This window comes from Hirundo rustica, chromosome Z (assembly GCF_015227805.2).
Source record: "Hirundo rustica isolate bHirRus1 chromosome Z, bHirRus1.pri.v3, whole genome shotgun sequence".
Taxonomy (NCBI): domain Eukaryota; kingdom Metazoa; phylum Chordata; class Aves; order Passeriformes; family Hirundinidae; genus Hirundo; species Hirundo rustica.
The window spans coordinates 13,219,342-13,233,822 of record NC_053488.1 but is presented as its reverse complement, the minus strand read 5'-3'; the positions used below and the strand labels follow the sequence as shown (position 1 = coordinate 13,233,822).

At 39.5% G+C, this 14,481-nt stretch overlaps 1 protein-coding gene across 1 annotated transcript; it reads left to right on the top strand.

The window, feature by feature from the left end:
* The first annotated feature begins 1,590 nt into the window (after positions 1 to 1,590).
* Positions 1,591 to 2,907, top strand: HSPB3 (heat shock protein family B (small) member 3). Its single transcript, XM_040091281.2, has one exon. It carries the CDS (start codon positions 1,764 to 1,766, stop codon positions 2,211 to 2,213), a length of 450 nt encoding a protein of 149 aa, XP_039947215.1. The 5' UTR covers positions 1,591 to 1,763; the 3' UTR covers positions 2,214 to 2,907.
* The last annotated feature ends 11,574 nt before the right edge of the window (positions 2,908 to 14,481 follow it).

Below are 14,481 nucleotides of genomic sequence, written 5' to 3'. Positions count from 1 at the left end.
GGTCAGTCATACATTCAGAATTGCAGTCTTAAATTATTTCTGGAAGACGGTTTAACAGGAGAAGAGCCAATAGTTAAAGTAGCCTAACTCTCCTTACAATACCCCTCTCTCACAATACTCAGCCAAACAACTGGCCATTAACATAAGTTAACATGAACTTTTAATGTCCTTACCTTCCAATGCAGCCTTTCTTAGTTTAAAATAAAATGGCAGCCTTAAAGCTTTAATTACACATACATCTGGTAATCCTGCCCTGCTATTAATGCAATAAAGAAGTCAATATCTGGTAAGCATTGAGGTTTAACTGCCTCTTTCTTCATTACTCCATTAGCAACCAAAGATCCCATATTAACTACGGTAATGGAACATATAAGGACGAGAGAGACACAACTCTGAACAGCAGCCAAACAAGAAGGGATAAAAGTATCTTATTTGATTATTTCTACCACTAGGGTAACTCTTACTGCACTAAAAAATCTTCACCATCAGTTGCCATAACACATTCTGCTTTACATTACCAAGCTCAGCTAGAGCAATTTTCTAGCAAACATACTAAAATTTAGAAATTATTTTCCCTCTTCATTGCACTTTTCTCTTTGCTCTTGTAAAATTAACTATTGACCTTTGTAGACACTATCTGCCCTGCAACTATAGAGTAGCAAGAAGATTACAAGCCAGGGGTTGTAGAAGCTCCTTCTCTAGAGATATGTGAAACCCACCTGGATGTGATCCTGTGCAACCTGTTCTAGGTGAATCTGATTTAGCAAGGGGATTGGTCTAGATGATCTCCAGAGCTCACTTTTCTTCCCAAACGTTTTGTGATTCCATAATTACACCTCAGAGAGCCTTAGAGGTCATCAGTCCTGCTTTGCAGACATATGCAGTAGATGAAATCACAGGTTCAAGCTGTTAAGCAACAGATGAAAATTACTGGGACAATGTGATAGCATTAATGATTTAGAACTGTCTTTACTATGCTGCTGGGGGAAAATAACTCTGCCCTCTGAAACGTGAGCTTTCATTGTAGCTCTCTCTGCACACTTGCATCTGACTGCCTGACATGCTGGAGTTGTCTCTGATGTGTTTGTAGGTCACCAAGATTGCAGATTCAGCCTTTCAGGCTCCCCCTTTTTGGGCAGAGATGGTTCCCTCCTCCCACCAATAACACGGTGACCATGCCCAAATTTCACGGATGCACAGCTTCTGCAAAAATGTCCAAAGCAATTGCTAACTTTACAGTTTAACTAACCTGAAATCTGCTCCATTCCTGCTCCCAAGATAATTAAACTTCTTTCTTCACTAGCTCCATGTTTCAATTAGAAGAAATACGGTTTGTACTTATTGCCACATATCCATTGGAAAAACAAAAGTATTGAACTTCCATTTAAATAAAAAAAACACCTTTCACATTATTTGTGTAATCATTATTCATAATTATAAACTGTATAATATTGCAATAAGAAGAGGCACGTTAAGGTTTTGCTTTTACTACTCCTGTATGAAAGCCATGCATGTGTTGAAGCCACTCAAGACTGCAGTGCTATAAATAGTGCTCTATTGTTAGTGGATAAAAGACGAAACAAGCCTCACAGCACTGGAACACAGGACACTGTATTAAATGTTAAGCTCTGCCTGTTCTAAAAGTGAAAGACGACATCAACAGATAGACTGGTCTGTGGGTAAGACACACGGCTGGGAAGAGCTCAGTCTGACTCGGCAGCTTCCCGACAGCAGGAGTAGCAGCCGATCTTTCCGCCTCAGCAATGGCAGAAGCTGTCATAAGACACTGGGTGGAAACTCCGGTACGCTACCAGGAGCAGTTTGTTGACCAAGAGCTGGAAGCACATAAACTGAACCACCTTTTATATGCTTTGCCGGGCCCCACCACCACTGCACCGAGCAACCAAAGGAGCGCCACAGAAAGCATGGCTGGGACCGGAACGAGTGGCCAGGAGGAGGAAAACACACACTTTCGGGTCTTGCTGGACGTTGTGCAGTTCCGCCCCGAAGACGTCATTATCCAGACTTTCGAAGGCTGGCTCCTGATTAAAGCTCAGCATGGACCCAGGATGGATGAACATGGTTTCATATCCAGAAGCTTCACCAGACAATACAAATTACCTGATGGAGTGGAGAACAAAGACTTGTCTGCGCTTTTCTGCCACGATGGCATTTTGGTTGTTGAAATGAAGAACTCAGTGGAAAAGAATTAGAACCATGTCTATAGTTATCGGTGAGATAAAATCGTTCTTAATGTAACAAAATAATATCAGTCATGCAATGCTGTTGGGTGTAGTAAACATGTAGCTGTATTTATTAAAGGAAATTCTTTGTATATATTTTTCTGTATGCTGACTTTACTGTTGGATGTGAAATGTTATACTGCTTGCCTCCAGCTACATACTTTTGAACAGTAGCAAACTTGGGCTAATCTCAGCAGGAGAAAAAAAAAATCTATTTGATAACATATTGAAAATAGAGCACAGTTTTGAATTAAGTAGCAGGAACTGTATTTCTATGGAATAAGCATTTGTCATACATAGTCATAAGAATTGAAGGAATGGAAAAGATGTGAATACTATGGAAATTTATGTACCAAAAAATCTATTTTCTAACTTTTGAGATTAAATTCTTCTCTCTGGGAAAGCACATGAAGTGAAAGATACCATCAAGAGAAAAATCCCTAATTCCACAGTTCGAGGTTTCATACCAAAACCTCTCAAGAGATTACTTTCTAGAGTGTGTTGCATGTTTCAAACTATAAGAAAAAAGAATTTATTTGCTTGACTTTATTTGCTTGGAAACACAAGGAAGAGAAATTATACTTTCTGACAAAGTAATTTGAAAGAAAAACTTTAAAGACATTTTAGAAAACTGGTTTTGTTTAACATAACAACTGAAGAAAAAAAATTTACTTACAAAAGCACCAAATTCTTCTTTGTGAAACCTCAGTAATAAAAAGACATTGCCCTTGCACAAATGCCTTTTTTCTTACACATTTTAGGTAGTCTTGTTATTTAATCAGACGAGTATTTAATTATCCATGTTGCTTGACAATTTAGGCTGAAATCCCACAACTCTGTCTTCAAGAGCCAAATTGTTCTGCCAATGATAATCCCCCTCCCCCCATAGGAACACAGGCTCTACATTAATCTAATTTTAAATGCAGGAGACTTACTACAGACACAGCTTCAGTTTCTGTTCCAGTGTCTCACATTTCCTGAGAGTGGTGAAGATGAAAAAATATCCACCTTCTATATCTAGTATGTGGTCTTCTTGATATTAAGAAGAAATAATGCTGAGGGTTTGAAAATATTCACACATTTAAGGGTAACTGCATCTGAAAATCGAACTGCCTCCTTTTATGTGTACTGGAGAGTGGTGTGCTATGAATAGTAAAAGAATGTGGAATGGAAAGTGCCAAGTTAAATACAGACGCTTTATCACAGCCATCTGCTGTTTGGACAAATCAAAAACATATCCAAATGAAACTGAATACAAATACAATTTTAAGAATACAAGAAAACTATGATGAACAAAACCTGGGCTGTCACTGGCTGAAGCTAGAGAGTTCCTTTAGTTTCAAATTAAAATCCTAAGCTTGTGTGTCTGCACATGTCCATTTATGACAAAGACTTACATTAGACTTGTTTTTTAGACTTCAACAAATTCGAAGCAGGTGATTTTAGCAAAGTGGGTAGTGCAATTCTTTTACCTGTTAATTGTGCTAAAACTCAGAGGAAGTATGAGTTTTAACAAGAAAGGCAGAATAATGTCTGAATTGTAAATTTCCATCACATGCAATTATATTTTTAATATACCAGAAGAGTGTAATGTTTTATAACAAAATAAACCAAATATAAAACATACATCTCTGCATTTCCACTCAACCCCACACTCTTCCCTCATATTGTCTGTGTTTAATTTGCATATTTGTTTAAGATCAAATAGCAAATCAGATCTAGATTTCTACATCTAGGAGCTTCATCAGACAGCAAGCTGGTAGAAGACGTAACATGGATTTAAGATCTAGATACAGGTCTGGATTCAAACTTTACAGGCCAGCTTTATAAAACCCGTACAAGCTTAAACCTATGGTTTCTACACCACCTTATAGGACAACTGTTGGGCCAGTGGTCAGGATCACAAGTTAGCAATCTGCTTTGGTGATTTTTGTTTACAGAGTTTTGTAAATTTTATCACTTAAAGTTACAAGTTATTATAAAAACTATTCTAGCTATGATTGCAGTGATGATATTCATAGCCCTGTAGACAAGAAAGATGTTCTAAAAAAAAACATAACTGATTTAATTATTTCAAATTAGATCATAGTTAAGCTACTGGAAACTTGGCAAGGAACAAGACCATAAAGCCAAAATCATATCATCTGTTCTATATATGTTAATACCATGGTTACTCAGAGGCCTGCTTATGTACACAGGCCTGCCTCACAAAACTGGATGGAAAATGTGACATCCAGCTGTTCTGTATTGCAGGTCTCCCTGCATCACTCTGTGCCCAAGTTTATACTTGCTCAAAATGTCATCAGTCAGAAATCACTGGAACACCTTGACCTAGACATGGCATGGTTGGACCCAGCCAAACTTTACCCTCTCTTGTAGACAGATCTTTACAAAAGCCTGCATCCATGCTCCTTGGTAAATGGGAACTTCCCCTGACCTGGCACCTGAGTGTTCATGTAAGAGACACCACACTGGAGTATGGACCTGCCACTGAATTCCTGCATTTTAGCACTAAGGAGAGCACATGAAAATGTTTCCCTTCTCTTTTTTAGTGGTGATTTATCAAAAGATCTTGGATGGATGATTTTTATGTGTTTACCAGAAAAACCTCAAAGTACTTGGCAGACTGTTTCTGAATAATCTGGAAAGAGCTGTTCTCACTTATTTTATATAGTATTTTACTTTTATAATGTGATTAGAACTGAATGTGAATGTCACACAGAAAGGTGCTAATATTGCTCATGGGCAGAAGACTGAGATATTAATCAAGAGCAAAGGATTTCAGAACAGCTACAGCTTCAGGCAGGTTTAAGACTTGCTGATGTGGTTAACTTAGGAACTGTGAAATTGGCTGTCTATAAAGTTCTGGCACAGAGTAAGTGATAAGCCTGTGCAAGCCTTGCAGACCAAGTGTTACCAATCCTTCTCAGTCCCCAACAGCGAGGGATTACCTTAGTAACAGATAAAACTGTTTTTCCAAATGGATAAAGATTATTTCATGCATGAATCTAAGCACTGTGAAAAAGGTCTTCATAGAGAAGAAAATCTATCAATATGGCCCTAGTCTCCAAAAACAAGGTTAAGAAAAGAAAATTTTCTTAAGATCCTTGAGGGCAGAAAGCCCAAAAATGCCTTTTGTTGCCTTGCTGCCTTTTATAGTTTCTCCTGCACCCAGGGCATTTGAGAGCTCTCTACAGAGTCCAACACTGGTAACACAGTGAACCAAGGCTGACATGATACCCACCAGTCACTCAAATAATGACTTAGCTGCAGCATTGGAAAAGAGAAAAGAAAATCTCTGGGGTATCGTGGTGGCAACACTCCTGCCCAGAGGGAAAGGTCTCACATTCCTTACTTCATAGCCAGGAATCAAAATGTCCCTTTTTAATCTGAGTAACAGTACAAGAATGGTTTTTAAAGTAAGTAGGAATATTTCTGAAAATATTAGGTACACTTTCTGTTGTTTGAAAGAGATGCAAACGTCCGTCTTGCCAACTACCAGAGACAGTGGCTGTGTCCTCTCACCCAGAGGACAGCAGCTCAATAGCCCTACACTGTGAACACAGAAGCTAAGTCTAAAGAGTTACTCTTGTACAATACATTGGAGTACTGAACCGGCCCTACTTGTGCTAACTCTGGAGCCAGAAGTACTGTCCCTCTGTGCCAGCTCAGGTCCAGAAAGCTCAGGCTGTCTACTGCTGTCCTCAGGCTGAAAAGTCATGCCTTATAAAAATAAAATGCTTGGGCATAAAGAGAGAGAGGAGAAACACGGCACTCCAGCTCAGGACTCCCCATTCAGGTTAGTGCTAGAGTGGAGATTTCTGCTGTCTGTGCCATGGTGGGCTGCATTTTCACCACAAATCCCATATATCTGCTTTAAAATTAACCCTCTTTAGCCACATGGTAATACTGCTGATGCCAGCCTTTTCAAGGGGAAGTATGTCTAGCAGCAGCTTGCACAAATAGAATTGATGCAAACAGCAAATAATTTGCAGTTCCTCTCATGCTTCTTGGTGTGTTTACTGTGCTTTGGGCTGACCCTGACCCCAGTGAGCACTGGTGATGAAGCATGCCACTGCTGAGCTCTGCTACGTGGCACAGAAGCAACAGCAGGCAGGTCTGTGCACGGAGAGGAGACAGAAAACTGTAGAACCAAGGCAGGTAGGTCTTGGCACACAGAGAGCAAGGAAGCCCACCAGATGTGTCTCAGGAAAGAATGAGGAGCAGGAAAAGCGCTCAATATGGTTCAGATTATGTGCAATACATGGTTTAACCCTACCTGGCAACCCAGCCCTGTCCAGCCACCCACTCACTCCCCTGCCATGGGATGGGTGAGAGAATTGGAAGAGTGAGTATGCTCATGGGTTGTGACACAGACAGTTTAGTAGGAAAGGCAAAAGCTGCATGCACAAGCAAAGAAAAAGGACTAACTGACCACTTTTCATGGGCAGGCAGGTGTCCAGCCACCCCCAGGACAGCAGGGCTCCAACACATGTAATGGTGAGCTGGGAAGACAAACACCATCATAACAAATGTCCCTTCCTCTCTCCTTCTTCCCATGCCTTTATCTGCTGAGCTTGATGCCATGTAGGATGGAATATCCCTGTAATCACTTGGACTCAACTGCCTCTGCTGTGTCCCCGCCCAGCTCCTCAAAACCCTTCCCAGACTCCTCACTGGTGGGACACGGTGAGGAGCAGAAAAGGCCTTGGCACAGTCTAAGCACTGTTCAGAGAGAGCTAAAACCAACAGTGCTACCAACACTGTTTCCAGCAAATCCACACCACAGCCCTACAGCAGTTACTGTCAAGAAAATACAGTCAAAACCAAGATATATATATATAAAGAGATTTGAAGACATAATATTTAAACCTTCTACAACAAATATTCAACTGTTTTGTAAAATAAGCATTTTGGGGGATGAGAATAACATTTCAAAATCACTTCAAAAATTTTTGATTGTTAATAGAAAAGGACCACGTACATGGACTGAACCCTTGGTATGCTAGGCTGAAATAGTACCTTCAGCTACTATTTTCAGCTACATTTCTTTCCAATTGCACATCTCTTAAATTTTCTTATCTATTAATTCTTCATTCCATCATGTAAGCAGATAGCATGTAAGAATCTCCAAGTTTCATTTGTTCTTAGCAGAGTTGGATGACATGGGGATGAAGGAGGGAGTGCCCTACCTGAACTAGCCACCCCAAATGTCCTAGTCAAGTCCTCATCAACTCAAACTGGTTTACTGAATCTGTATAAACTAGTTAACTTGTGCAGTTGTCCCTCTCACTGGTTCTGCATGGAGTCGGTTTGATCCAGCAAGACCTCCTAACTCAGGCGCCAATGTGAAGCCTCCAGGGCTGGCTAGAACCTTTTACTCTACCACCACAATAGCAGGAACTGAGCTGGCTGCTCCGGCAGCTGATTCAGACGCCCAGAGGGACCACATGAGTAGTTCTGTGTGTGTGTGTGTGTGTGTGTGTGTGTGTGTGTGTGTGTCTGACTTCCCACAAGAGGTAAGATGGGATCTGAGAATGTTTTGGGTCCCAGTGGCAATAACTTCTTTATTTTTAGTTCCACTCCTCATTTTCCAGGATATACCATTCTCCTCTCAGCCTGGACACAGGAGTCATTTGTTCCACAGACATCACAGTAGCACACTGGAGTAAGCACACAGAGCAGGCTTGGCTTGTGTATAGCTGTGAATAAGCTAATTTGGAATTTGGATGTTGGGTTTAAATAAGTCCATCTCTTAACTAAAAATTTTTCCATTGATCCTAGCTATAATGAAAAATTAATTAAGGGTAATGATTTTCAGAGCAGAGTGTGACTAATAAAAACATAATTCTTGCACTCTGTCTTACAAGGCAGACAGAAGTTCATAAGCTACCTGCTCTGGTGACAGCTGTATGCATTTTAATAACAGTTCAATTACATTTTGCAACTTTACCACAATTACCCAAGCACTGGCGGCATAATTAGATGCACTGCACAAGACACACCATAAATACAGTCTCTGCCTTAATGTATATATGGAGCCTCAGGATCTGATCCCAGAATGAAACTGAGAGACTCAATACGAATTAGGAGACTATGAGACAACTAAGTGAAGAAATATGAACTCTAGACCCTATCATAACAACCATAGCAATATTTAACTTAAACCTTCTAAAAACCTCAGTCTGAAATGGCTACAGTGTCAAGAGAGATAAGGTTTCCAGATTTATTTTATTCCAGATTTAAAGGTCAAAAGGATCAGTGATGATCCCTAGTGTGACACCCTGAACAGAATGCACATTATCTCACTTGATCATTTCCCCATTAAGCCAGCCCATAATATGTTTGAAAAAGAACATATATTTAAGTAAGGTATCAAATCTTTATTTAAAGACTTCAGTTGATGGAAAACTCATCACACCCCTCCATCAGTTATCCTCCATCAGTTGTTCAAGTGTTAATAATCATCAGCACGTTTTCCCTAGTCCTCTGAGATTTGCTCAGTGACCATTTTATCCTAAAACTAAAAGTAATATTCTGGACAGCTTTTGGGACAGTCTTTCTACTATCCTGTTTTTATGAGTTACAAAGATATAAAAGCATAATGCTTTCTACTGAACACCTTTATTAGCTACTAAGAGGACACAAAGGAATTCACCAACATGAAAAACTGTAATCATTTTTCCACATAGAGCAGAAATATATATTGAGTAATTTTGCTTTTATTTAATACCTTTGTACCTTATGGATACCTGTATCATCATTGGTAATTTTGCCATCTTATTTCCTACTCACTAAACTACTGCTAGGATTCTGTTTCTTGTTGAATGAGTCCTGACCTTCCACTGGCAATATAATTTTTAATACACTTTGAGATTTTTCTCGTATCAATTGCTATTGCTTGCTACCAACTTCTTATTTTTTCCATTTCCACTTTCACTTGCCCTTTTATAATACTATATTTTAAATTTGGATAATTCTGCTTATATGAGCACAGTTCTGTATTTATTGGTACCGATACTGATTTATGGGCACACAGAACAACCAGACCCAGGTTCTAACAGTTTCTCTCAGCAAATTATAATCTCTTACAATCTTACTAATGGTATTGGATGCCTAATATATTTCTGCATTGAACTTCCTCCTAAAACAAACGTTCAAAACAAGGCTGCACCATCTGTGACAGGGAATTCATGCCGTCCACTTTCTCACAAATAAATGGCCCTAAGCAAGCACAGCAAGAACTTTCTTCACCTCAATAGTTGCAGGCCTCTACGTTCTCCTTAAGACCAGCAAAACACAGAAGCTAAAACGCAGTAACATAGTGTCATTTTCAGTCACTCAGCTTCTCAGAACTCTCTATTACTTGAGCTGACACAGACAAATGAGTAACTCCTTTACCATCCTTTGAGTAGCCCATGTCCTCAAGCATCAACGTGAACAAAATTTTCCTCCTTGAATATAAAACAACAATCTCACTCAAATATTAATTAACCTTAATGTAAATGCCACTATCTCCTGACACAGAATGCACTGCATCAGTTTAAACACAAGCTCTGAGAAAATAAAAGATATTTTGAGGGTCAAAATGCCACCGACACTGGTCTGTTACCTAAGTCAGTGAGCACTTGTCCTGGTATCCAGGCTGAGACTGGATGAAGTCACTCTCATAAAATTCAATGATGGGCAGTAAAAACTCATAATGTAGTGGCAGGGCTCACCCATCCTGATCCATTGACAGGTACAACTGAGGATGCCAGTGACTAGTCCCTCATTCTGCTACCAGCCCCTGCACTGACCATAGCAAATGGTTCAGGACTGACCAGAGCAAATCCAGCCCAAGTCCTGTGGATTTTTTGAACCCATCAGCATTTATTTTCCCATGACAAATCTCAGATTAACACAAGCATAGAGCCTGCCAAGGAGGTCCTCTCTGCAATTTCTTTGTCTTGGACAAAGACAGGGACACTTGCATGCAGGAAATTATTGAATGCCCAGTTCTCCATTCTCACTATACTATGACTTACTCATACTATACAATCTATTTATTGCTGGGATAATTTTATTTTCATGCCACATTTATATGGTACATGGATATAATTCTGGCCTCAGCTACCTACTCAGCTCTCAGTCCTGCTTTTTATCAATTATTTGTTATCACTCAAGGTATTGGACTGATCAATAGAAGATTGAGATTATCCCTCAAGGACTTATGTAGCTCAGGACAAAGTACAGCAGGCTCATTCATCCTCTTGCACTGTCTCAGCCTTTATTCTGCAGGTAAATTCTGCCTGTACACATGCCAAGGTTCTGGCAGTTGGCATGGGCCCATTTGTCCGTAACCAGGAAAGACTCAGCACCATCAGAATGTCTACCTAGCCGTGCCACAGCACAGAGGAGCTGCATACATAATAGATTTATCCTGGCAGCATCCTTGGGTGGTTTGAAACATTATCCCTTCAGACAGCAGGAAATGGAGACAGACACGCATTCCAAGTAATATTAAATGGAGAGTGGAGAATAACTGAGTAACAGCCACCTATTACACAGATCGGGGCTGAGATAGCTAATACATATTGCAAAGCCAAGCAAAAATCTCCATGTTTCTGATCAATTTTCTCTAATTTTACACAACCTAGTTTGAAAAAAGCAATGCAACTTAAGTTCAATTCATGCTTGTGATTGAAAAACATTTTGTTTTCTTCTATATCTTGTTGCATCTTTTCCTAAATTTCAGTTTACAGAACACTAAAAAGTGTCTTAATTTCCCTCCATTTTATGTTTTCATAGACTTTATAAAACTTTATAAAACATTTCAAATAAAATCATATTCCATGCTCTTTCAGAAACTGAAAGAAATACCACTAGAATAATATTTTTGTCACATTATTGCTTTTTCTTTACTGATTTGATAGTTCAAAGTCTTTACTTGCCTTTAGCTTTTTACTTTTAGCAAGTTGAATGTTTAAACAATTTTGTGTTTAAAATCATTTTGTGCCCTCTAGTGGCAGCCCTGCCAGGCACACAAACTGTGACCCTGTCAGAGATGGCACAAAAACGGAAGAAAAACAGTTCATTCCCCTATTAAGTGAAACTTACTATCAATCTGTGTGGCTTCAAAAAATCACACTCAGCTGTATTTATGATGAGGTAGTACCACCAGCTGCAGATATACCACAAAACGCACAAAAAAATCACACACTGTGTAAGCATTTCACCAAATTTGCTCTTAGAAATTATACTGATTAAAACTGGCCTGTTTGTAGCCATTTCCTTGCCAAAGCACTGTTCAGTATATTTCCTATCAGAGTATTGTTCCATGTCCAGACACATGTTTTTTGCAGGTTCCACAAAGGAATATCATCCTAAAGAAAAGGCTTAGTGCCACCAAAGTTTCATCTTCTCTCATGAAAATTAGCTTTGCTTTTCTTAGCGAAACAGCAAAGTAATATCACAGAGGAACAGTAGAAAAATAAAGATGGAAAGATTTGACACCTCCAATGAAAGTTACACAGGGCAACATAAGCTTCCATTACATTTGAGCTTGGAGCCTCTATTCATTCACTTTTTCTTAATTCAAGATAGATTAAATCCATACATTTTCTCAAAAATGTTTAAATGTTTCCCAATTTTTAATTTTCTGCACCTGATCAGCAAAAAAATCATGCTGCTTTCAAACATCTCTTTTAGCACATATTAATGGTGTCTTGAGACAACTCACATACAATGAGATATCCCATATAAAGTCTTTGGTAGCCATTTGGTTTTAGTCTGGCTTTCAGCTTTACTCCTTCAAACTAGAGGTCCCTAGGAACAGAGTAAATAATAGACATTTCCTCTGAAATATTAGTTATATTAGGTTATTAGTCTTTATAGTAACATTCACTTTGCCTCTGAAAATTCAATTCCCAATGAAGATGGTAGAAATTTCCGACCAAGCAAAACATTGAGGTATACGCTTTGTGCAGCTAAAATGCTCTAAGTCATTGTGTGCCATTCTTTGAAACTGTTGTCCCTCCTAGTTCAAACAGTAAGAAACAAAGCTCAATAAATCCAGCTCTTCTGCTTGGCACTGCAGATGCTTATTGAGGACTTAGGAAGCTGGTTTTTTCAAGCATTTTAAAAACGTTAGTTAGAATGACTTCTAATTCTGCAGGTTAGTTTTCTTGAAAATAATAAATGATAGTTTAAAAATGTTTTTCATAATATCCACAACAGAGTGCCTCAGCATTGTGGTAATCAGAGTTGGCTCACTGGTGGGAAAGGATGGAAAACGTCATTTGCAACCTTTTTATTGTTCCAAATTCTCTTTGCAGTTTTGATGACTAGGAAAATAACATAGCACACATTTTCCTTTCATATTTGCACCTTATTGAAGGCATTGGTGCTGGAAAAACCATGACTCAATGTCACATAATTTAATTTTTGTTAAAGTCTTCAGAGAAAACTGGAACATATTAGAGAATAACTACTTAAAAATTATGCCTATGTAATTAAGAAATAATTTTTTCATTAGCTCTGTAGATCTTACATCTTCAAATACTCCTGGTAGCAATTTTTGTCCCTGTTGGACTTGACACCTTTGCTTCTGCTCATTTGAGATGCGAACATCAAGCCAATACTTACTAGAGAAAAATCAGGCAAAAAGCATTGAGGGGAGCAGGAGGAAGTAGGACAACTGACACCTCCACCAGACCCAAGGAAGTAAGACAGATGCCGAGCTCAAAGTTGTCCCTTTGTCTTGTCCTTGCTGTGACAGCCACAGCCTAAGAGGCACTGTCATCATGCAGGAGCAGGAATACCCCATTCCTGAACCAGTTCTGCATCTGTGCAAGGGATCTGTCTGTCAATCCAAGTTGTCTAAAGAGAGCAAATCTTAAATATCTATGTAAAACAAATCAAGTTGGTCAGCATTATGTCTAGTACCATTCATTCCATGTGACAAAAAAAAGAATTTTGTCAATTCAGAGAAAACAACATTAATCATCACGAAAATTGAAATTTAGATGAAAAGGAGTGAAAAGTTTAGGAAAGGAGTTGGATCAGGTGCAGTCAAATATATATAATGCAATAAGTACTATAGAGAAGGCAGATGAAGGGCTATTCTTCTGTAGTTTAACCTGTGAGGATTCACATGAATGCACAAGATTTCCCAGATCAACGTTAGCCGTAACTTTGGAAGGAATACAAAATCCCAATCACTTATTTTGATCTGCAGCTGTCAGAACTTGGGATGAAATCTAAAACCAAGGCAAAATTGATCCACATCTCCCGCCTGCTGGGTTTTAGTCCTTACTCTAAGCTGGCCACGTGGGTGGAGAGCAGCGCAGTGGGCCAGCTGCCACAGCAATCTCTGTGTTTCGCAGAAGAGAACAGGACCTGTGTGAAAGGCATACACTGCAGCTGCAGGGGCAGAACGCTGACTGATGGGGAAAAAAGAGCTTTGGTGGTTCTAAGCGTACCAGCAGGTACTGACACAGGCCTTGAGGATCTCCTCAGAGCCTGCTGGTCGGGGGTGAATTATCACGACCAGGTCAGGTCAGGGTGTTTCTACCAGCTGCCAGCTCTCTCTCAGGAGACAACTGATACTTCTCACCTTAGCACTGCTGTAGATACTCAGAATTGCTCTCTGCAAACTTGCTGCAACACAAATGTGTTCCACAGGGTTGGCCACTGGCTGTAAGGTGAATTACATGTTTCTTTGGGCATTGTACTCGCTAATTAAAACAGACTTCCAGATTTAAGCATTCAAGGAGCTTGGGGCTAACACGCCGGACGGGGGTGAGCTGACATACTTAAAAAAAAAAAGTTGAGTAGACAAACTGAGCAGCAGTAACAGGAAAGCACTGTGATAATATGCGCTGTAATTTTGGAGAAAACAAAGGTTCAAAGAAAGAGTGTATAAAGTAAACCCTAGGTATCAAACACTAAAACCAGCAATGAAAGGAAACACTGGGTCTTGTTGCATTCCAGTGAATCGCTCCCAGGTGAAGACAAATTATTTGCCACAAAGATCCACGAAGTAACATACTCCCTAAACTAAGGCAGAGAAACAAGCTAGAGATCCGGATGCTAATGGGAAAACATGAACAACTGGGGACCAGAAACTTGAACACCTCCTCTGAAAAACTTTCATTTGCTTGTGAACAGGTAGAAATTTTGAGAGAAACTTGTACCTAGGGATCCAAAGAGAGGCCAAAGATGTTTAACGGGACGGGATCCATATGACTTGACAGCA

Excerpts from the sequence above, each read along its gene's own strand:
- HSPB3 (XM_040091281.2), top strand. The coding sequence starts at position 1,764 with ATGGCAGAAGCTGTCATAAGACACTGGGTGGAAACTCCGGTACGCTAC.